The 25,544-nt window shown below is 44.5% G+C and overlaps 1 protein-coding gene across 1 annotated transcript in view; it reads right to left on the bottom strand.

Annotated features, from left to right (window-relative positions):
- Positions 1–25,544, bottom strand: part of PRKCH (protein kinase C eta) — a 125,740-nt gene that overhangs the window by 82,996 nt on the left and 17,200 nt on the right. The window contains exon 2 of the mRNA XM_080394894.1: positions 7,694–7,757. Within this exon, the coding sequence (XP_080251020.1) occupies positions 7,694–7,757 (64 nt within the window). The remainder of the gene's footprint in view (positions 1–7,693; positions 7,758–25,544) is intronic.

Genomic DNA, 25,544 nt, shown 5'->3' with positions numbered 1-25,544 from the left:
AATATGTGGGTTCTCTCTCCAATATTTAAATGCAAAATGCAGTATTAAATATTGAAGCCTTCACTTAAGAAAAAAAAAAATTGTTCACACTATTCTCCCACCTAATAGTTATGCATTATCCCCACATTCATCCACTTTTTCTATCTTCCGAGGCTGGGCTGCCTCTCACTACAGTGACCCCTTCTCATGGCACTGTCAGCTTGGACAGGGCAAGTGAATGGCAGGGCTCAGGAAGATGCAGTACAGCCCCTTCTCCTAATGACAACTCATAGCCCAAAGGACATTTCTCAGAACACCCCAAGGCTCCTCCCTATAAAAAAGAACTCCAAGAGATTCTTCATGGTCTCTCTGACTTTGAAATTCTCTCCTGAGATCTTCAGCATTGCTGAGCAGCTTTGACATCCTTGTGCTTAACTCACAGAGGCTTCATGACAAGCGTAGAGTCGCCCTTGCTCCCGTTGGCTTGGCTGACACATCTCTGTTGGGGCAGAGGTTTGCCGAGCCTGACCGCCAGGACAGCAATACCTGCTCAGGACTTCAAGATCAGCCTCCAGAATTGCTTTTACTTTTTAACTCTTCTGACATCTTCCAGCAAAATTGGGGATTGACTCAGGTTCACCCATCTCCCACGCAGAGACGCACAGCATCTGTAGATGACATTCCTGGTCTCTGCAAAGGCTCAATCTTCTCCAGGGTGCATTTAGGGTATTATTTTCTCCCCCACGGGACCAGACATTGTTCTGACATATTTCCATCTGGAAATGCAGAGTTGAAACAACATGGAGTACATCTCAAAATCCCTTGCCTGCGGCATGCAATATGTAACAAGTGTAAAGCCCTGGAAAAAGTGTAGGCATTTAAAAAAAAATAATACAGGGCTATAGAAAAACACGTCTCCTGCTGCTCTCTGCCATGTAAGACTTTGGGCTAGGCATCAAGGACTTCCATGTTCGCAGACTGTGAACCAAAGACAGCAAAACTTTTTTTATCCTATTCCGCACTGATATTGCCGATTTAGATCAGGAGGCTCTCTGGACAGCATCTATTACATACCTTAGAATTCTGCTTGTGCTAGTAACCCGAAACAGAAGAGTGGCCCAGCTATCTAGTGTTGCAGCACTCTCCAAACTATCAAGCTGCAACAAGGTCTTTTACCATCTCACACCAACATTCTCTTCATGCCAGTCCCTCTGCTGCCTTCTCCTAGTCTCTCCTCACCCAGGGCACACTCTGTCTTCTCTCTGCTTCTTCCTCCTCTCTCTTCCTTGGCTGCGCAACCACTTAACAGCAGCAGCCACAGCTGCACCTTATCTATATCAGCCAACCCACTGCCCCTGAAGCCAGCCCACAGCTGTATATTATCAATGCTAATTAACCCAGCTTCATCCCTCTACAATCTAGGGGATAAGAACAGGGCATTTTTCATTCCTGGTTCCTTTTTTCCAATAATTGTTCCCTTAAGTATAAAAACCAGGCTAAATACAGTCATTATTGCTGTTTACAGAGGACCCATAAACATCTTTTCTCTCCCTCTTGTGCAAGAGCCTAATAACACAGCTGTAAATAGAAGTTTTGTGAGGCTGAAGAGCTACGTTACAGTATAGAGCAAGGACCTTCTTAGCACATCTATATACCATCTGAGAGTTTAAGGTTCCAGATCTTTACTGATTCCTGTCCAAGGAAATGCTACTTCTGAAGATAAAAACCACCTCGTGTTATAAAAATGTATTCTAAGAAAAACAACAGCAAAAGACTACGAGTCTTCGTGCTTGAGAACAAACCATCTCAAACACATGACGTGTCAGTTGCAAAAGAAAAGAGCGTTTCCTGCCTCCATAGAAGCAGGTTCAGGCTTCCTTGCTGCTGCAAAGCCTACCAACATTAAATATTTAGTAATGGGTACTATATCTGCTCTACCAAGTCACTTGGCTTTTCAGTATTCTCATTGTTCTATTTCTTGCCCAGAACTCAAATTTGTCTTTGTCTTTCCTGACACTGAAAGAAAAGAAACAACCATTACTTACCTCACAATGATGAAATTAAAATTGAACTTCAAGCCAGAACTATCACTTTGAGTGACAAAATAAAAAAAAAAAGCAACTTGCAAGAGTTTGAAGCATTAAAATAGAAGCACTTCATTTTCCACAGGGCCTGCTTCATTCATTAATTCAATCAAATAATTAATTTGTATTAATTTCATTAGCTTTGCTCAAAATTAAAAGACGTAAGGAGAGGTGGCAAACCAAGGGCACAGCAACGTACCTTTTAGGCAAAGCTGTGAGGGGACTTTGCTCTGGGACGCCAGTGTTGCAAGGGAGAGAGGCTCATGCTGTCCTTCAGGCACACACCTGGAGCCACTGGGTGTGCCGTCTGACCTTGCTGCCGCAAAACACCCTGACCAATGCATGCTCACCTGTGCTCACCTGCTTTGAGTATCTCTACTAGTGTGTCACAGGTGACCAGAAGCACCAACAACAGCAGTAGTTCACCCACACTCATTGCAAGGCTTTTTACTTCAAATCCATCACCCCTTGCCCAAGAAGAAAGAAATTCATGGCTTGCCCTTTCACAGCTGAAACCAGTATTCAGTAGCAAAGAGGGACAAGTAGTGGAGAGCAGCTCTGAATTCGTGCCACTGACTGCAACACCCAGTGGGTCACCCCAATAGCACGACAGTCACTCACTATGAACACCACAAGCCCCAAAGACAGTGGCCTCTTAGAGAGACTTCAACCAGAGCCAGGGGGACCTAGATGACACCCTGGGACAGCACAGAGAAACCATACTCAGGCACACAGTGCGGGAGAACCCCAACGGCCCCCAGTCAATGCTGTCTTCCTGCCAGGGTGCTCCCAGGAGCAGTGAGGAAGGCAACACTACTTGGAAGCTGTCCACATGGAAATGGTTATGGCCAAGGTTAGGAGAAGACGAACATCAGGGAACTTTATACCTGACACAGCACTACCTGTTTTAGAGAGCAATAAACCAGAAATTTTCCTTTAAAGGAGGCTTAAAGCAGAGTTGAGATCTTGTGGATTATCTTAGAGATCCTGGCAGACATGTGGGTCATCGCAGGGAGGGAGAGAGGCAGTGCACGAATGGTTCAGCTAAACCACAGCCCCCGCGGTCCCCAGGGCTGGGCAGAGCTGAACTCCTCCCAAGAGCTATGGCTCTGCTTGGGCCCACGCACAGCACACTGCACCCCACTCCCACCCCCAGCTCCTCACATCCACAGAAGAGGCACATCTATGGCAAAGACAGACCTCTCAGAGAAGGCACATTCATTGTTAAGAGAGAAAGGGACAAGGAGACACAAAGACAGAGAGGTAAGAAATGCTAAAGACACCACTGGCAGGGGGGAAGGAGTATTAATATCCAGAATAAAAAGAATAAGGAATTCTTTTCTTTTAAAAATCATGATTTTGATGGCTTAAAAAAATTCCTATTGTCAGGCAGGGTGAAATAAAGAAAACCCAGGAAAGAGTAAATAAATTCATTGGGAGGAGGGAGATGTTCAGGGGAAATCAATCCCTAAGCAATGCCTGAAGTCTAGCAGGCAGCAGGCAGTCCTCACCTTCTCTACAGAACAGCCTGGAGTCAAACAGCTTTTGGGTCAAGGAGGGAGACAGCTGGATGACAGGGTGCTTCCCTCCACCCCAGCCAGGTGCCGGGGCCATTGGGACCCAGCACGGCCAGCAGAGACACAGTCACGCTTGGAGAGGTAATCTCCTTACCTTGGAAGGAGATTTTCATTTTAATTTTGCACTGGTTGCTTTACACAGGAAATGTCAGCTGAATGAGGGGAGTTAATATAATCAGATAGCGGTTAGCAGAGCAAAAAATACATCCAGCACAGAAAATAAAGATAGGCAGGGATAATTTCACTAGACATCCCTCACTTCCTATTGCTCCATTCCCTTCTCTTCCTGGACGGATTTTTAACACATTAAACGGGCATATTTCCCTGCCTCAAAACAGGAGGTTAACACCGATGGACAGAAGAGCCGTATGAGAACCTACAATAGACTAACCTCTTCTCCCAGCTGTATACTTTCTATACTACCCGCATCCTGATGGTACACAAATGCTTCTGTCGGACACGCTGCACCCCTTGCAGGAGTGCCATGCTTCTCCTCTGTCCTCACCATGGGTACCCAGAACCAAATCAAACTTTTGGTCAAAAGACCATTTGATCAAACCAAAAAAACAACCACTCCCAAAGCTAAAGAAAGTACAATTTGCCAGCACCACCTTGTCTGTTTTGGGTAAGCTCTATAAGACAACAAAACAATACAGTCTCAGGGAGACCTAACATCCCAGCCTTTTTTGTTTGGTTGATTTTGGTGGGTTTTGGGGTTTTTTTGCTTTTTTCTTTTTATTCTCACTCTCCTCCCTCTCTTCAGCCACTTTTTGAGCTTTTACTTTACTGGAGATAGATAGTGGCTGAGACCCTGTGAATTTGCCTACTTCCATAAACAACACAACTAGCTTGGTATAAAACCCCTCTGAGATGACTGATGTGTTGGCGGTGTGAGGACCAGCAGTAAGCACTGACCCTCCACCTTTGCTCAGTGGAGCTCTCAGAAGCTTTTCAAAGGAAGATGCTCCCCACAGTTCAGACTCCATTAAGTTATCCTTCTGACCCCACGGTCTAGTGAAAGTAGTGAGGCAAGAGCTGCTTAAAAAAAAAAAAAAAAAATGTGGGTGGCTTGAAGAGTCAGCCTATGGACACTGTCATGTTGCTCTTCTTACCTGCTGGAGTCTGGCTTTTTTTTTGCAGCACCTTGTCACCATTTGTTTGACCCTTTTCAGAGAGGAAACGTACCAGAGTTACACACTTAACCATTCATAAGTCTCAAGAAAATTATCAGAAGTCCTAAACATCATATTGCTTGGGAACTCTACATAGGTCTATGCGTGCTACCTGACGGGGTCCAATACAAACTAATTGTTGGGTTCTCTGTGTACCCATAGACACACACAGCCCTCAAGCGGCCTCTGCAGCATTAGCCATAGCTAGCAGGGAGGATGTGGTAGCGGCTGCTCTCTGTACTCGGGCAAACAAGTGGGAGGCCACTTTTTGTGCTTTGAAGTTGTTGAGTTATTCTCAGAATTCTTTCCAAAACACTTACATTTCAAACACAATTCTGACCCTCCACATTTCCAGAAAAAAAAAAAAAAAAAATTTAATTAAATATGACATTACGGAAGATATCTCACTATTTTTCAGAAGGCAACTGCTCCCTGATGGATGCCTCCACTATCCAACAACTGGAAGAAATCAGTATCTGCAATCAGGCTTGCTCTGGATTATGTCTGTTCTTGGAAACTCTAAATGTGACCACACATGGAACTAACCAGTCAAGAAAAACACCAAGAACCATCTTTGATCTTCCTGCTCTGCAAGTCCACACAACCTCAGTAACAACAGAAGAAAGAGAAGTGAACTATTTCCAACATTTCCCATTTTCCTCGGAAATCAGTAGCTGTACAAACATTTGAGTCCTCCATCTCTCGTCTTTGAGACCTTGTTAGCAACATGCCTTAACGACTTAGCCACCATCACAAGTTTGAAGCCCTCTCTGGATTTAGGCTTAAGCCCACCATCCCTGCTCAACCCTGCCTTAAATGGCCAAGCATGACACGCTTGCATGTGGACACAGACTGAGATGCAGGTCAGTAAAAGCCCTCTAGTTTTTTCTCCTCTTTCCATCATCAGCTCTGTCATAGGCAATTAAAGCCAATTTTTAATGTCCTTTTCACCCCTAAGAGCCATGGTCTCTGGACATGCAAAAGAAGTCCTTCAGGCCTCCCTAGCACACCTTTACACTCTCCTCACTCTCTGGTTACAAACAGAAAGCTTTTTCCAAATTGACTTGAAACAGTAATCTTCATGTCTCCCTGTCAAAGCACAGTTGTAGGGAGCATCTCCCTAGTGGAGAAAGGGTAAATGATCTGCTGATGCTTTACGTGGGGATAAACGTGAAAGCCGACATCCCAAAGTCGACACCTGGGTAGTGTTTTCCTATTTCCTACTTGACAGATAAAGAACTGAAGTTGTAGTGGTGCTGTGCCCAGTGAGCATTACATGGTAAATGAACTTCACTAGAAAAGGGAATTCTGGTCCTCTCTGCCCTGCAGCAGTGCCAGAGGGTGATACTCCTCGTCTTCTCCATCACTCCAAGACTATATATTCCTTAGGAGTCGAAGTCAGCATTTCCGTTCACGTCTCCCTCCTAACAATACCTTCTGCAAGTGGGATTATGCCCTGCCAACAGTCCCTAGGAGCAAGAGCAGCCCCAGCTGCACACAGCGAAGGATGACTGCAAACCCTGCCACTGCTTCCACACCACGAGGCTTGGGATACTGCTGTGGAGGGGGACACCGACTGCTTGCAAGCCCTTGCCGGGCCCTCAGGTATGGCTCAGCTGATCAATTCTGTAATCAGATATTTTAAAAGGCCACAGCCATCCTGCCAGGAGCAGAGCAGAGCACTCCTGGGGTGTAAACCACCCAAAGAAAATGAAAAGCTTCACCAGCTCCTCTGATGCAGCGGCTCACCACCAAGCAGCTGCCCAGGCCCCAGCACACATCAGGCTGCTGGCTCAACAAGAGCAAGACAGCTCCCCAAAAGCTCCTAGTAAAGCACAAGCTTCCATTCAAACCTGCATTTGAAAAACAAAGGCAGGGGCACTGACAGGCCTGTGCACCTCCACTAGGGGGGAGCTAGAGGAACTGCTAAGCAGGAAAGCAGAGCTGCCCTGTAACCACTGAAGCAAGCAGCCCTCCAGCTTGCACCCTCTTCACATCCAAGACAGAGCATGGCAGGGTGGGCTGCCTGTGCCGCATCCCCCAGCACGGCCTTCATGCTGAGCAATCAGTTTCTGGGGCGGAACAAGAGAAAGCATTAAAAATCCATCTCCCCCAGGTTGCAGGTAACAGAGGAGCAGATCCTGCTTTGATTCCTGGCTCCCATACAGAAAACACTCCCCCAACAAATGCAGGTTGAGGCCACAGCTAAAACAAAAAAAAAAAAAAAACAAAAACAAAAACAATATGGTGTAGGTCTGAAGGAAATAAGCTTTTCCTGGGTTCCTCCAGCACAGTTCACATCCATGCTCATAGCTGGCATCAACAGGGAAATTAAAAACATCACACTATAAAATATAATTACAGAAAAAAAAAATCCACCCAGGTACTTATTCAGGGCAGCTGTCACACTAAAACCTTCTGAGTTTCCTGTGCAAAGTGAACTCGGGAAACAGAAATGCACATGAAGTAGATGGGAAATTTTACAGAAGAAAAGTAATCCAGATGTTTTAAACATGTTCTATTTTAAACATGCTCTACGTGCTCCATAGCTTGCCCTTCAAGAGGCACCCAGGTGAAAAGGACAGGTGACAAAAACAATCTGTTCAAAGGACAGCTTCAGATAAATAAACCAGATCAAGCACAAATCAGCTCCCTGGGTCTGAGATCAGAGCAACAGCAGAGCAGAGGGCACACACACAGCATGAGCCATTATGAACAGCCTCCTCCAGATATCCCACATCACTTGAGAAATCTCCAGCACACAACAGCACGTGGCCTGTGTGAAGAATGCCATTCGCTTATATACTGCTTGGTAACTCATGGCAAGTACATACAACAGAGTTCAGCTCTTCATGGAAACAAGCCAAAATAATTCCCTTACCTTCTGTGAAACTGCCTGTAAGAGTTATGACAACAAACACTTTGCCTTCAGGCTCCAAATCCACCTGAAAAAGTAAAGGAAATGTTAGCTGATCTGATAGTTTTTCAAGGCAAACACTCTTCTTGGGGTTTTGCATGATAAGTCTTGTCAACATTTGATAATATTTGAAGCTCTATATATATTCTCACGCACACCCTTAATTTTACAAAATAAATCAAGCTCAAATGTTCAACATTCAGGGCTCCATAGAAAATAAGGAACTTGATTCCTTCTTTTTCCTAGAAGTGATGAAAAATCTCCACCTTGCTAGAAAAAACAGAGATTAAAGAAAAAAAAGCAAACGTGGTTAATAGTTTTCCAATTTTTCAGATAAATGAAGTGGGAGTAACATTAAGCACACACAATTCTCTGAAAAGATCCGTGCATATCTGTTCGGTGAATTATATGGGTATTTCCTCCCTACTATATCTTATCCCACTGAAACTGTTTCAGTCTCTCAAAATACCATCAGTGCTAGGGTAAACACTGATTTCTTACATAAATCACCTTTTGGCTTTAAACCATAGAAAACAGAAAAATGTTAGTGCTGTTACCTAAGGGCTTGTTGCCGTCTAATCTAAATTAGATGGAGATACAGAACACAATTTTAGGGATCAGAGATTCAATCCCATTGTTGGTCAACCTGTCCTTGAAAGAAGGTATTTAGGTTTTGGTGAGTAGATTTTTCCTTTTTAGTTACTTTTTTCATTAAGGTCTTGCTTTTGGGTTTGGGGTTGTTTGTTTGAGGTGTTTTTGTTCACCAGATAGTTTTTAGCAAAAAATCACAGCTAAGGATCCCTGAAGTTTGAGTCAGGCTGTCACACAGAAACCTCACTTAAAAAAAAAAAAAAACCACAAAAAAACACAAAACAAACCAACCAACAAAAGAACCCAAAAACAACGCATCCTCCACACACACCCAAACTGCAATGTTAAAATTAGTGAAGAGCAGCTTCACACCTCGTGTGTATCAGTAATCTATGCAGAACAGAAATTCTGAAAACAGAGCTCTCTGGAGGAATGACTAAACATGATTGCTCAAACCCTTTCTCTTCTCTTGTACAGCCACGTTTCCTTGGCCTGGCAGAAACAGAAGCAAGCCTTCCACATCAGCAGCACCAACTTTCATCACAGAGGTGCCCAGAATTTAATACACCTCTGTGTGCACACTGCACAATAGAAAAATATTTCTCGGTCCTGCAAGAAAGGATGATGAGCCCCGGCTCCCTCTTTATTCTCAGGTAACACACAGCATAACCTGCCAATGCTTTCATTCGTCTCCAGTGTTAATACATATAATGTAATTCAAATAAACCTCTAACCAGAAGCCTAAACATCCACAGCAACAGTGTATGGACCACTACAGTCCTGACAATATTTGCCCATGGTTTGCAAAACCCTGTCATGTACCAACTGGTTCTTTTAAGGTAAAAACATTAAGATACAGGTTCAAAGAGAAAGTTGAACTCAAACAGAAGAGCCAAACATCCATGCTACAAACAGGCAGAAAGTATCTGCATGGCTGTAAGCAGGCCAAAAAGGTGTCAGCCAGACTGACTGCAGTGTTACGGTACAGCAGCACTTTCTGCTGGCACCTCCACTCCTAGGGATGCTAACGGCAGCTTCACTAACATGAGCCAAGAGAAAACAATCTTCTGGGTAGGAGTTGGGAGGCAGAGACAGCACACACCATCACCAGACATTGCCCTCACCTACAATTTGTTGCAGAAGTATAGAAATTGGTTTTTAAACTATTGAGAATTTGTTAGGATGAGCAGAGCAAATGTTTTCAGAGAAAGGATGAGAGAACATCCTACTCACATGACTCCAGCTACAGTCCAGAAGCGACCTCTACAAATGGGTTACAAAACAGGGAAGCTAGAAGTGCTTGGGAAAATCCTATCAAATCTTGATTTTATGGACACTATATTTTCAGTTAAAATATATATATATTTATATCAATCTCACAGGGAAAATTTAAATTAAATATTTAGCTTTGACTCAACATAAATTCTTGTGTTTGCTTGGGCTGCTTACTACACTGGCTTTAGGAAGCTGTATTTGTGCAGCTCTCTGACTCGATTAATATGGAAAACATTCACCAAATAAACTCCAACTCCAGAGATATCATGCATCATTTTGCCTAAATTTCAGTTCAGTGGAGAGGTACACAACTTTGTAAAGAATGGGTCTTCCATAAATATAAAACATTTATAATATATATACATATAGAGCCACCCAAATTGATTTAGGCTATAGCAAGAATTCAAATTTTATGGGAAAATCCTTACTTATTTAGGTTTCCAAAATCATTCTTCAATGCTTATCTTTCTTCTACCTGTCTGCATGCATAGCAATATGTTAGGCTCCTACTTTCACATTCACAGAGAGGATCATCCCTCCCTTCTGACATACAGTCTCTGGTGGGATACAGAGCAAATCCTGCATTCCTTGTTCAGTCGCAAACACAAAGGTTTGTCAAGACACAAGCAGCTGGGCTGAGACCAGGAGATGCAACAAAAGCATCACACACCTCCAACACAGGGCACAAACAAAAAATGGTCCAAACTCTGTGACACACCTTGCTCTCCATCACCAAAATGGGATTCCTCTGCCCAGGGTAGCATTATCTTACAAAACAGAAGTAAAACAATTCTGCATGTAATAGCAGAAGATTTACAGGAGTTATAAAACAATCTCTCTCCTCTCCAGACTCCAAGATTAAAGACCAGTCAAATCCCCTACATCAACTAAGCAGCCGTGTTCATATTATACCACAGTTCAAGAGCACTCGGTAAAGAGGATCTAGCTACACTCAAGATCTTCTCAAGGCACATGTAAGCAGGAGCGAATGAAAGATTACAGCTGAAAGGCTCCAAAATGAGGAGTGAGGCCCCAGCATGCCAGGAGCTGCTAAAATTTTCGCATACCGGCATCCCACTGGATGCAGGGCTGAGAGCGAAATCTCATTCTGTACAAGAGGTTAAAACACAGTCTTAAGAGCTTCTCTGGTGTTAAACTGATAGCAACTGCAACAACAAAATATAAGATACAATGAAATGGAAATAATTAAAATTAATAGACCACTGGTAAAAAGTCTGGCTTTTGAATCTGCTGTGATGTCCTTTAAAGACGAAATTTGCCCAGCTACATGTACGTGGAATGTACCTGAAACAGAAAATAATCTCTGACCTAGAAAACCGAAGGGAAAATGTCTGACCACAGGCCTGCCCTCCCATGAGCCTGCCCGAGATCAGACGATCGAGCAGCTCCCGGACAGCAACACCCACCTGACGGGACGTGCTTCCCCTCACCATCGCACTGCCGCCCCACACCATGGCCACGCGATGCGGAGGAGCCTCACGCCGGCAGCAGTTAATGCCTGTGAGCTCCTCACACTTGCTGGACCACAACCTGCAATGCCATGCAGCCAAACAGATGCTCGCATGCTGAGCCGGCGTGCACACCGAGCGCCTTGCTAAGCCCGGGCCCTGGGGCTAAACTCAGCCACCTTTGCAGTACGGTTCCTCGCGTTCCCGGCCCTGCTTTACACCTTCATTGCTGCCTTCACACTTTGTGGTACAGCTAATGAAACAGCACATGCTTCAGGATAGCTTTACCAACCCAGCAAGCAACTGCAGCCACATTTGGGCGCATGGAAATATGCCCATAACCATGTGAAACCAGATGCCCACAAATGAGGAGTGTGGTACCCTACTTCTTCCCCAAAGGAGGAACTCCGAATGTAAGCCCTCCTTCGATCTCGTCAGCCACTGAAGGACTTCTATCACTAGCACTGACTTTCACAGACTGAGAGGCCTTCTCACTATGCTCTGTTATTTAATAAGATTTGAGGACTTCGGAAGGAAGCAGCTGCCAAAGGACTGGCCCTCCAGCCATGGAAGGGATAACCCTACCGAGCGACGGCTGGCTGGCAGCCGAGGCCCTGACTGCATGCTGGCAAGGCTCCGGTGATGGCGGTACCTCCCAGCATCAGCGAACACCCTCAGGATCCAGCCTCGCAACAGCAGCGTGGGCGTAACACAAAGTACCACACATACACCAAGTTTTGCTTCTCACTTCTTTCTGTTCTTTTCTCCCCAGCATTGAGTGTCGCTGCCTAAAGGCAAAAAACCCTATGTTTTTACAGATAAGCAGGGGCCACAGTATTATTCTTGACAGAATTATTAAGGTTCAAAGCAGACCACGCAATCAGTTTGGGTCAACAATGCAGCTGATGCTGATCTTTCTCAAAGAAAGCAGGACAGGCTCAGAAAAACTCAGCAGCCTGAAGGCAGCGCAGATGATGCTAAGGGAGAACTCCTATATCATAACATAGGAGATAAGTGATACAGGAATGTAACCATCTGTATGTATTTGACAACAATATTAAAAGAGTACTAAGTACAGAGAAAAGTTTCCTAATGCCAAGATCTATTTGGCACAGGAACTTCTTTCAGGGAATTGCAGAATTTTGCCTGGAAGGTTTAGTATCAAGAGCAGGAGACTGCAATGGGAAAGTCCTGTCGCATTGGGAGAAGCAAAGGAGAAGTCTGAATTTTTAGGCACGCGTGATATTGTGAACGCTATGAGGTACACTGATCTCCAAATAAACCAAACCAACCTGGTGGCATAAGCATCACACCATTGGCACGTATAGCTGCATACAGCGACCACCCTCCCCTCTCTCTGGCACTTCCATCCTCAGCCTGGTCCCCCAGAGAAAAACTGGGAGGAAAAAACTTTCGGGCTGTTTTGGAGGTAACTTGGCCAAGTTTTAGTTAACTGGGAAACCGTGCTTGTCAGTGTAGTAAAGCCTGTAAGCGCCACTCTTTTCTAGTTCAAGGAAATGGAAGGCAGCGCGTTCCTCCACAGCACAAAGGGAGGGGTAAGGTCAACTGCTGGAGCTCAGCTGGATCTGTAAGAACAACACAGGGGTTTGGCCCAGAGCTAAGCATACACTTTAACTCCTGTTGAACTTCACAGCCGTACCTAAGAGAAAACAAGTGCTGGAGGATCCTGGCAATTGCACTGGAAATGAGCAGGTAAGGACTGAGGAGTTCAGCCATGGTTTCGTTCACTTCCATTGTGAGACACAACACTTTGGCAGCCAGGCTGAACACAGGACTGAGGACTTCGCTCCTAACCCAAACCGCTCACACGATGCCCCATGCCTGAACTTGCCAGGATGGTGCAGCTCCGCGTGACTTCAAAGGGAGCTGCGAGGGATTGGTTTCCCACAAGGAGGGGCCCCAGTCAATCATGTCACACACCTTCTCCAGAACAGGACTGTACTAACACCTTCCTGACAACTAGGCAGGTGTTATTTACTCCACTTCTCTGCATTACACATGTACACACACACACACACAAAAAAAAAAAGCTAGCTCAGGAGCAAACAAGGGAACAGATGCAGGGAGACCAAAACAGGGCTCCTTAATCATATGCCTTCACACATGTAATAAAAACTGGTTGTGTGTGATTCATCAATGGAAGAGGTTTGGAAAACAAATTCAGAAGGAGGGTAATCTCTCAGGCAACATATCAACACCCAGCTGAAGCATCCACTGAACTCGAAGAGCAGGTATAGTCAGTCGGCCTCTGAGAGCATGGCATGCCTCTGTGAAAAACTCACGGTGGATGGGAAGAGCCGAAGGAAGGCTGCCTGCCTGCGAGGCGCTTGCTCTCCAAAACGGAGACCAGGTGGAGGAAGTGGACCTCCAGGATGAAGAGACATCTTCAACGCTGCATCTGGCACAAGCATTAATCCTTGCAAACAGTACTTTAGGTTTTTTTCCTCCCTTCCCCACAACAGATAATCTGGTCTGGGAAGCCTGAAGTACACTGAAATCAGTGTGAATCTTTTTATTATCCTTGGATCAGACACAAAAGACGACTGCATTTACCCTGGAGCCCAGAACATCGTTTCTCCCATTGCTGCTCCGTCCTTCCTTCCCCACAGGCACAATTAGTAAGCATCCTAGAAGTACAACCTTTTTCTAAGCCATGTCAATGCTGACGTGGCTTCAAAAACAGAACAAGCCAGACACTTGCAGTGAATAAAGCAAATATAAAAGCTACCTGGGGACTTAATTAGCTTAACTAAACAAGCAGCTATATCTTTTTACTTCCTACACAATTTTTAAATTTAATTAACAGAACTGCATATATAATCAGTCATTTATAGAGGCAATTCCCAAGGCTCTGTTCAGTCAAAAGAGCTGAAAGTCTGGGTTAGGCTAAAGCTGGTTTTTCACATGCCTCTAGTTATTTCTTTCAATTTTTCTTGTTTAAGCTCCTAGTAGATCATGCTATGAAATGTCAGATCTTTCTGTATTTTAATAAGGTAGCACCTCCACCTGAGCATGCCTTTGTTGGACAGGTCAAGTAGCAACTTTCTCAGTCAAATAAACAGTGACTAGATTAATCACTCCCTCTTGTACGTTCTGAGGCTGATAGCCACCTGCCTATCAAGTTAAGCACCTCTGAAAATCCTTAGGGCTCTATAATACAAATGAGATTTTGCATTTCTAGATCAATAGATTAAAGCATTTTTTCCTACAAATGCAGGGCAGGCAATTTTTAAGATTCCAATCATTCTGCCTAAAAAAAAAAAAATGGGGTGCCAAGTATCTTCTCATTCCTGCACAGGCTGGCAAGTGCTAGGGGCAGTAATTTCCACCACAGGTGCCAAGGGCAGACGTAGACAGTTTAGCAATGACCCATGGCAGGCTCTGTACAGGGGAAGCCCGAGGAGATGTCATTTGGTGAACAGCAGCGACCTCAGCTCCTGTTCCACCCAAGCTTTGAATCTGGTGCTGCCAAACAGCAGCATCTCCCTGCTCCCACCAAGATTTAATTTTTATGCCAGGTCTCAAAACAAAGAGCAAGCACAGGGTGATCCAGTGCTATGGACAGGCTGCCAATGCCACCTTGAACTGATAGGTCCATGCACCATGCCAAACTCTCAGGGCATTGAAGCCCTTGCAGCTCACTGATTCCAGCTGTTGTAGATGGACTGTTAGACCCAGAGGTGATGCCTGGTCCCTTGGGGGTCAGCCTGGCCATCCCTGGTAGGGGACAAAGGCTCAAAACTGCCTCCTGCAAGTGATGGTAACTGTCAAAGTATCAGGGGGAAAAAGAAACCTTTCCAACAACCATTACTGCCATATGCTCAACACTTTGGAGGTAAACCCACAAATGGGTGGAAAGTTAGTCTCTCTCAACTCCTACAACCAGTTATTCCAGCTATTACTGTAATATTGCCATTCTAATTTTTTATTCCAGGACAGCTGCTTAAAATACTACTTTTGTTTTCAGTCAAGCTGCATAATTAGAAGCTGTGTGCCAGCCATGAACAATCATGCATAACTAATGACTCTTGGCCAATCCTGGACTCTTTAATCAATTTTAGTCTGGTTTCACCCAAGAGATTGCCCACCTCAACAGGAAATTTGCTTGGGTAGGAAGAGCAAGGGCTGCAACAAGATTTATCTATCCCGTGAAAATTCCTGCCAAGAAAACTTGCTTGAAGGGCTGCAAATAAAATATAGATAAAAAAAGGAGGTTTCAAATCTTAAAAAAAAAAATAATAAAGTTTTCAACAGCATGAGCCAAAGCCTGCTCATAATGAAATTACACCAACTTACACTGCTTTTGAGAAATCCCACCTCTAAAGCAATGAATGATTTATGAGTAATAATTGCAGGTGGCTACTCTTCAGTATATTTGAAAAAAATTGGAGGGTTATAAAGCTAAAAAGAGAGACACACACATACAGTTCGTTCAGGGACTATGATATTTTTGTTCTTATAAACAAAAACAACTACTCTCTGGCGGGATTTCTGACCTCATTTTCCCTAGTTATGCGGCAGGGGGAGGGAATCCAATTGCCTGTTTACCAGTCCCACAGTACTGGAGTGTGTTGAAGACCAGGCACTGACACCAACAGTACGGCTGCTGAGCAAGAACCCATTCCTTCAGAAATTTAAGTGAAATTCAGAATGAAATGGGGGATGGGGGAGAGTCTAAAAGTCCCATGCACACGCACTGGAGTCTGCAACAGAGGAGGGCTTTCATCCACAAATCCAAGCCAAGTATGGGGCTAGAAATTACTAGGGTGGTAAATGGGCTGAGAAGAAAACACAACAGATGACCAGACCCCAGCAGGGAGGGTCCAGCTTCTGAGGGCACAGATGTCAAGCGTGAGATGACTCTGCAAATCGTCCACAACCAACAGAGCAGGTGCTGAAACTCCCACCTCAGAGCCCTCCCCTCTCGATTCAACAGGGCAGTTTGTCATCAACCCTCCCCAGCTGGGCCCGTGGGTCGGGGCAGGAACGTGGTCTGTCATGCTGCTGTCAGCATGGCTCGAAGCAGCACACCCATCCCGAGCTCACTGCAGGTGGCTGGGCCATCACAGCACACAGCTTCCTTCCTACCTGGCTCCTGCAGCAAGCTGCCACTGCCAGAGAGCTCCCATACCATGAGACGGGGGAAGCTGGTGGAGCAGTGCTACTGGGATACAGAGCCCTGCAAGGCCAAGGTCTCCCCTTCTGGACAAAGCCCTGGGGAATGGAGAGCAGCAAGGTGGCAAGAAGCCTGCTCTGAACCAACCTTGCACCTGGGAGATGACAAGTCCCTGGTGACTCTGCTCCGCTTTCCCACCTGCCAACAAACAGCATCTCGTTTGCTCTAGTGGCGGTGGCCAGGGGAGATGTCGGGCAGAGAGCAAAGGGAGCCTCTGCCTCCCCCAACAGCCTCTGCAACCCAGCTGAGCACGGGGCGCAGGGGCAGGACACCACTTCTAGGGGGGCCTCTCACACCTTCCTGCCGCCTTCCCCAGCCTGTGTGCCCACAGCCCATGTGAAACCAAAATCGCGTGGGCAGGACACGTTCTGCATTTCCCCACCACATGCACGTACAAGCAGAGTTTTACCTCTGCTGCATACAAATTATTAAACATACAACTTGCTTCATAACACCATGCCAAATACCACCATGTCCAGTCCATCACTGGATTTTCCTCCCAACTCCTACTGCCTTCCTCCTACAGCTATTTTTATTTATTTAAATGTTTTTAAAAGGATGGCAGGGGTGGAAATTACCAGTTACTTTCATTTCCTAACTGGCAGATACTGACATCAACGCAGGACCACTAAATTAAAGGATGGCAAATGCAGGACTTGATTTTCAGCTGTTTGAACAGTTGATTAATAGCGAACACACCATGCACACAGCTGGTGTCAGGCTATCAGCTTCGCACATGCAATGTATGGAAATCTGCCTGCAAACACCTATATATGCAATTACAGGTAAAAGAGATTGGAAGCGGGACAGGGCCTCTGCTCTTGAGAGGACTTGGGAGCTTTGAGAAACAAGCAAACAGAAATCTATTTCCACTCAATGAACAGTAACAAAAGGTCAACACACCTCAACAACCAGTTATTAGCAACAAAACAAAAGTCTTTCAACAGCTATAGAGCCCTGGGACACCACTCTAGCTATTATACTCCAGATGTGCAAGTTGCAAAGGGATGATACTGATAGCTCACGTTTTAGGTCTCTCTCAGAGCACATAATGCAGGAAATGCCGGTTTCTGTCTCCAGGTTCTGGAGATGATCAACAACCATATTTTCCATCACATATATTAACTCAATATAACTTGACAGAACAACCAGGAAGTTGTGCAGTTTAGCTGTTTACAGTAATAAAGAAATAAATCACTGGTAAGTGCCAAGCAGGCAAGCTGGTGGCACTTCCCTTTGGAATTGCTCCAAGGGCCACAGCAATGAGTTGGTGCATAAAGTTTCCTCAAAGTAAAGCACTAACAAATTTGCACAACCATGCAAAGCTGAGCTTAGCACTGATGCAATGTCCCCTGATAAGGAAAGGGCAAGCAAGCACTAGTGAGGGAACAAGCCCAGGTAGCCCATGCATCAGCCAGCATGTACCAGAGACCTGGGTTTGGCCTATGAGAAACCAAACAGGCACCAGGCAGAAAAACAATTGGGCAGAGAAGCAATAACGATGCTCTCTGTCTCGAGGAGAATTCTTCCAAGGTACAGCATTCACCTGCAGTTTTAATTAACCTTATTAACAAATCCAGGCAGGCTTATGAATCATTCACAACTTTAAGCAGCAAAGTCTGCATCATGATCTGCATTCAAGGCACTCTTGTTGGCTGCCCAAGGATCGTCACTGCACAGCTACAACAGGAGCGTGCTACGTAACTCAGGGGAAATCACTGGGTTGTATCACATCAGGCAGGGCCCTCAATACCCTGATCATGGATCCAGTCCAATAAACAGTGGACCCCTAAACCAGCTGCAAGAACACTTCTGTCGTTGTCTCTCCAGCACCTTGCTCAGTTACATAGTTGCACTATTCTCCAGTATTGAGTGCTAGAAAATAATTTCTTGTTGTTCATCCATTTTATTGCATCACCTCCTGTGAAATTCTTCCCATTCACGTCTCCATTAGGTGTGTCACTATTTCTAAAATATCGTCCTACTACATATAACTCATTTGGTGTACTGCTGCTTTTCCATTTTTGTCCGATAGCACTTTCTTCTTTCTAAAGCCAGGCTACAGCAGATGAGATCATGAACCATTATAATCTATTAGTCTCTCAGATATAATCCATCAAATTTCTCAACACCCCAGGTAGAAAGGGGAAAGGTCACAACTTCCTGGTATTCCAACCATTTCTGTCACAGACTCACTTTTGAAAAGCCAAATCCCATCTTTTTAGTAACAGTTAAAAAGTTAAGTCCTGGTGGCATAACAAAAGGCAATCTGCTGAAACAGTCCTATTTATGTGATCAAGCACTATTTATGGTGCTTGATCACTACTAATCAGTGTTGTAAAATAATAAAAAAGAGGATCCCAGAGTGAGATGTGATAAGCATTTCCACGCCCACAGCTCAATGGCAGGGAGCTGGGGTTCCCTGATACAGAGATTCAAATGCAAACCAAAAACTCTGCAGAGGGATTGATTTGCAGGCACCTGCCCTCTTTTTCCCTTTGACACCAAGTGTTGAGAAGATCTGTACTTAGTTGAGGGCCTTAATACCCAGTGCTACCCTGTGTGGTTGAAATGTGTGTGCTGTATGAAGGTCCAACAGTTATCTGTCCTGATCATCTCAGCCTGACTTCCAGAGCTGCTATAGCACTACACGAGGGATAGCTGGAATCCCAAAATGTGGATGGTAGGGCTATCTGACAGTGCTTGCTTTCACCCAGGGAAGCGTCCCTCACAGGCTGCCATCCCGTTGTTGCAACCCTGGTATTGCATTCCTAGTGCAGCGTTGCTGTGTCTCCCCCAAAGGCCACGTCACATAGGAAAGGAGCTGCATATATGAGACTGTACACATCTCCACCCCTTCAACCAACAACTGCAAAGCCCCTTGGGGTGCTGAGGAAACCTTATACCACCGATGTTATAGACAAAAAAAGTAATGTACAGGGATGGCAGAAGCAGAGCTAGAAACAGTGCTTCTGGTCTTCAAAAGCCCAACCTAGCACACTGCGTGGCTGGCACCCCACCCTGAAGAAGTGCAGGGAAGACTCTGCAATATCCATGAAAGCAGCGTGTGCCAGCACTGCACAGCAGTCCAGACGTCAAGAAGAGTCAATTGCTCCACGGCACCAGAACACATCATTCTTTTCAGTGACTATACAGACTTACACTAAGTGCATGGGGAGTGAACAAAACACACCACCATCACCCCATCAGTATAACAATAACATAATTTTGCACATAAATGAATTAAATCAGAAATACTTCTGACAAAACATAAGATTTCAATTGATATGTCTCAGTGGCATGCCAGTCTTTAGAATTACAGCTCCCATCATAGATATCCCCATGTAAAGCCTTAACTGCATTACTCATCCTTAGTGAAGGATACAAAAAGGAGGATTAATTACAGCAACTTTTAAAACTCAGGTCCTGGCATAGGCTATAACACCACAGAGAAGCCTAAGCAGCTATGCTCTGACCATTCTTTCCAGATCTTGAATTAATGACAGTGACTTCTTTCCTTGTCATCTCACTTCCTTATCCAGCAGTTTCTTAACACTGAAACTATTAAGGACTAACACTTATATCCAGCCAGTACTAATCCATCACATCTCCTCTCACACTCCATGTTGCAAGATGATCTGTCAAATGATTTGAGATGAAAGCATGAAAAGCAAACTATCAAATATGGGTGGTGTCTTACAGAAGAGAATCTGCTTACAGAAGGGAAAGATGGAGAGGAAGGTTAAAAGTACTTTAGCCCACACACCAACCCCCTCCCATTCCCTGCCAACAGTTTATGGGATTGTTTAACATCCCTGGTACACATATCTCAGAACGTCATGTAAAAGCAGTAGCAGTTTCTGGCCGCATAGCCAATTAGATGTTTCTAAAGGTACAAAAAAAGGAGTGCCAAGGCATGCACTCCTCCAACATTCCTAAAGGTATGATGCTTGATCCTGGTGTCCAGATGTTACCGCTCATGTCTCTACTCTAATCCCACAAGGTCCGGCACTGGGAGTCACAGTCAAGTGTTCATGCAGAAGAAGAATGTCGGTTGGGATCCAGTATGCTGCTGACAACACCCAGAAAGGACATGCCATTGCCAGCATTTGCTTTGCCAAGTTAGATCATATCCTATTTGTGTAGTGGGTTTTGTTTATAGCTTCCTTTTTCTGTTTGCGATTTAGCGTTTTTGTTGTTTGCGTTCTGGTTTTGGGTTTGATTTTTTTGGGGGGGGTGTGGTGGGATACAATAAAAATACTTTTGTAAAACAGCAGTTTAAAAAAACGAGTGCATAGATGAGGTTCTACCTCATGAAGGACCCTGTGTTGTATATTTGTACCAAGATTAGAGGGAAAAAAAAGTCCTGAAATCCTGAAGCCAAGCACTGCAGTAAGAGACAGACTGTCCAAGACCAAGCAATTTTTAGTCCCATCAAGTCTGTGATTACAGTTTTCCTCATCTGCCTTATGAGAGAGATGATCTCACTACCCACTTGTGACCATAAAGTCACAGCTGTGACTCCAACAATTGAGTTGAGATGGCAAGAGAGCTGAAAAGCATTGGCTTCCAGCCTCCTCCAGGCCACCGGATGGGTGACGAGGTGCTGTGTCACCTGGATGTGCTGTTCAGCTGACCCTGCCACCTGCCTCCGTCTGAAGGAGGCGGCACTTCTGGGGTTTGCGTGCAACTGCAAGCTGACAGGCAGTCTGCTGGCATCTACCAACAGCACGTTGTCACATATTTCCCCTTTTTACTATTTCTTTTTCCCCTTCCAAAGTGTGGTTTCAAGATGAGGAAGCCCTTGTCAACCAATGTGACCAAGATGTACCTTGGATTAGAAAAAAAAGGGGGGAGGTGGAGGGTGTGAGTGTGTGCACTGCTCAGAAAGGGTCTGTAGGGGAAAGGGTCAGAACACGGTTGGAGTGGTTTTGCTCACATGTTAATCAAGAACATAAGCTGATGCTGACCACATTTCCCATCTGAAGCTCAACATCACCTACAAAGCTGCAGATAAATGTCCTCTTCAAACAGAGCTTTTGCTGGGGATCACTGCAAGTCCAAGCACATGGCAATCCTAGGTAAACCGAGAGCCAGACAGGCTCCATTGCAAGGCCATTATATTTAGGACAACTGCTGTCCTCCTTGATAAATATTTAGTTTCTTTATGAATGGAAGGCCTGGCATTTTATCTGTGCCACAGCCAGTGTTCCATGTGCTTTGTATTATAAACACACATGCTTTTAACTCCAGCTCACTAGATAATACATTTAAAAGTATGAATTCCCTTCTGGAGAGAAGCCCATCCCTACCTGGGTGGCACTGCTAATGTGAACCTTATGCTCCTCTTCCCATTGACAAAGAGCCTTTGCTGAGGGGGCACGTGCTACCTTAATTCCCAAAGTAAAATTTTATTCACTCCAGGAAGTGTCACATCAATTTTAGTCTTATAACCTTAACCAGAGAAGTTTCACCAGCTAAGGAACGAAATCCCTTGGACGGCATTTATCTTCTTTCAAAATAAAACCAAATAACTTCCCTCCTTTAAGGTTTACTGAGCCCTGTAATATAAATCCAAGAAGCCAGTCAAATAGTTCCTCTACTCTGTATTAGCAGGATGCTCAGTAACAACCTTGGGGGGAAGAAAATGAAAGAGATACGATCCCTCTAATCACTGCCACACATCCAATGAAATGAGCCATTACAAACACAGTCCCCCAAGAAAAATAATAAAACACCTAATGCTGTTCGACTCCTAATCTGCATGATATTGAAAGAGCCCTAGGTAAGATTACAGAAGAGTTAGATCCTAAACTAGCTGCACTGCAACTGCTGACTGGCTCCTCACCACCGCTGCACCACGAGTTTCAGCTTTTCATGAATTTAAGAGTGTTTAGAATACTCCTCTTGCTGGCCAGCAGCACTTGAAAGGCTTCTGGGACATTACTACACACAGCAATATGAAGCACTGGGGTGGTTTCAGATACTGAGAAAGAAAGTCTGAACAAGTAATGACCCACTGGAAAATTCACAGCAAGAGATGGAAAGATCCGGTACTCGCCAAACACCTACATGTTCTGACTGTGGCTTTGAAGCAAGCCACAACACTATCTATTGTAAAGAGCACCGCTCCTGTGGAAATGGTTGCTTAATATTGTTAGGGATGGAGTAAGAATAAGTGCTATAGGTGTACAGAATTTTGCAACTAGCCATTTACTGGCTAAATACATATATATATACACATTTAAATGAGGAGGAAAAAAAAAGGTCTTGTTCTTATCTTTGACAGTGAAAAAAAATGATCAGGCACAGATAAAGAGTATTTTTGTGCAGCTGAAGTAATTAAATGTAAACACAAACCCACATTTCTTTGCAAATAAAGTTTCATACGTCCAGGACTACTAACATAAGGACACTATTTAGTCAACCTGGAAATGAGCTACAAAACTTATATTGAGAAAACGTTGATGAGCTTTTCTGAGGTCAGGAAGATTCTTACAGAACAATCGTTCGGCAGCCAAGCACAGGGGTACTGAAGGTTTTTTTAAAACCAGCAAACCTCTATTACTCTTTTCTCACCTAATGTTCATGTTCAAAACAGGAACAGACACTTCCAAAATTTTACTAAAATAAGAACTGGCATTGCTTAAGAACAATGAATACTGCATATCCATTGCTGAGGCAAGTGTCTTTGCAGTAAGCTTATTTAAATATAGAAATAAATCCACTGACCTCGTATTAATCACAAACACTCCCTTCTCTATGACAAAGGGAAATGACAAACTTGCAAGGACACATCAGAAACCTTCAGAGATTGCATCCACATAAGCCAAAACATGTGATGACTTGAATGGTCACTGCTTCTCTTCAAAGAAATCCACCCAGACCCTACAATTTTACTCTTCACAATATCAGAAGAGTGCAATTCTAAAACGGACCACCCAATGATTTTGGATATAGCTTCAATTCTCCATTCTAAGGTTCCTCTAAAATTCTGGAGCTCTAGAGTTCTTAATTCTGTTTTACCCAACAAACCGGTAACTAGAGGGAACACAAGCAGCCAAAAAGGCATTCCTGCTCTTCACACGCAGTGATAAGTGAGAAATGAAATAAGTGTCTGTTTTGTGTCCTGTCTGCCCCACAACATGCACATGTTCACAGACACTTCTACACCGCAAGCATTAACATCCTGTGCTCCTGCAGATATGCAGCCACACACAGCAACTGCTCACCCAGGACAAGCCAAAAGACCCAGCTTTCAACACCCCTTCTGTGGAGCTTAGGTAACATCAGAGCAGGGCCTTGTACATGTCCAGCAGTGGCTGTAGTTAACTGCTGGGAAGAGCATGGGGTTGATCATGAATGGATAAATCATTAACCAAAGTTCTTTAACAAATACAAAATAAAAGGAAAAGTCATCTTGATAACAAGCTTTGATCAAAGGATTACTGTTCTCAGCCCCCCCTGCCCAAGCTTCCCCCCGCCCTTTTCTTCCAGCTGTCACCACTCCTCTGCAGAGGCAGCAGGACGGACACTGCTTTTGCATGACTCCAAAACCACAGTTCACAGCCCACCACATTTGGCCTTTGACTGATGTTTTATTTAGCAAGCTTGGCTGTGAAATGGGGTAGGCAAGAAGCAGAGACAAGCAGAAAGGACTCTGCCCCTGCACAGCTACTGCCCATGGGGCAGAGGAGGACAAAAACCTGCTGAGTATCCTCCCAGATCTGCCACGTACAAACTGCCAGAGCCCCAAGGCACAAGCCTGCTGAAAGAGTGCTCATCGTGCTTAAACACACAGCCCATTCCTAGTCTGGATAAATTTGTAAGCATTAGCCCAGACAAAAAGGGTTTCCTCCATACTAGCATATGAATGTATTTTGTCTGCAATGGCCTGAAAACCTTCTGTGAGAATGCGGCATAGCTTCAACTTCTCATGCTTTATTCCTGAGTCTGCCAGACACTCCAGAATCCAAGAGTTTGCTTTCCATTTCAACACTGTCACTCTAAGATGATGACAAGCCCTAAGGATTTGGGTACAGTGAGCCCTGGCCTGCAGGGACAGCACCATAACGGTAAACACGGGAGTCCCACTGTCCTTCAGGTAGAGCTAGAGATCGTAGCCTCAACCTGTAGAGATCTGGAACACACAAGAGAAACCATATCTACTTCTGTAACATTCCTGCCCATTTCTTTTGTCATTTGTCTGCATCACGCCCCTTTTGTGCCTCAAAGGGAAAGAACAAGTCCCTGCTCTCCGGGCTCACTAGCGCAGCTCTAGAACTTGCTCCCTGAACATGAGCTCAATGAACTTGATGCTCTTCTACATTCACACTAAAAAACATTCAGCAACATTTCGCAAAGGAAAGCGAACATGTTCCTTCCTAGAATCAAGAAGATAGGGAAAAACTTCATTATCTTTATTGGCAAGACAGGCTAAATTTTACTGGAGCTAACTGTTTAAAAATATGGTCAAAACAAGTTACTATCATTAAATACTGATGGCGTGGTTATAACAGGGGCTAATTTTTGAGAAAAAGATGGCTTATCTAGCACTGGTTTATCACCAAGTTTCAATCTGATTTTGCTCCATTCCAAACCAAATACAACTTAGTTACCTGTATAGTAGCTACTAAACCACCACAATTCTGTCCCAACTACGTTAAGGAAGACTTAATAAACCAGCATTTTTTTCTTAGCATAGGTCTTTAAGCTGCCACATCACAAGTCCCTTGCAGAAACAAGAGCCTGAAACTTCTAAGAAAGGAAACTGACTGTAGGGTCATTTCCAACAATCTCCTGTAAGTTGTCCTCCCTCATCAAGCCAGTCTTACGATCAATTCTTGTGGGAATACCCAAAGCTCTTACACTGGACTTTTAACTGTTAAGTAAACTGCTAATGTAGCAATAGGTGTGGGGCTCCATCTTGCAAACTGATTATCAACCGCAACACTCCCACATAGCCCTATCAGGAGATGGAGAATCACCCTACACTTCTGACACCACTATAGCTTTTGTATTAAATAGTGTGCTCCAACTAAGTAGCTTTGGCAAGAAATCCCACCATGGATTTGGACTGCACAGGAACATTTTCCTCACATAATTATATTTCCTTCCAGGCTCAGGAGCAAACTGCCTTACAGAATAAATTTTCATTGAATATATTAATGTTAGATGCCTCCGTCTGTGAATGACCTAGATAAAAAACTCACTGCACGGAAGCCAATTCCTTCCTCTTTTTCAGAGCTCCATGAGCACTCACTGTGCTCAATAAATAATGTAC

The sequence above is a fragment of the Falco punctatus genome, assembly GCF_963210335.1.
Source record: "Falco punctatus genome assembly, chromosome: 7".
NCBI lineage: Eukaryota > Metazoa > Chordata > Aves > Falconiformes > Falconidae > Falco > Falco punctatus.
The sequence above is the reverse complement of the archived record's forward strand: the minus strand, read 5'-3'. Positions and strand labels throughout refer to the sequence as shown.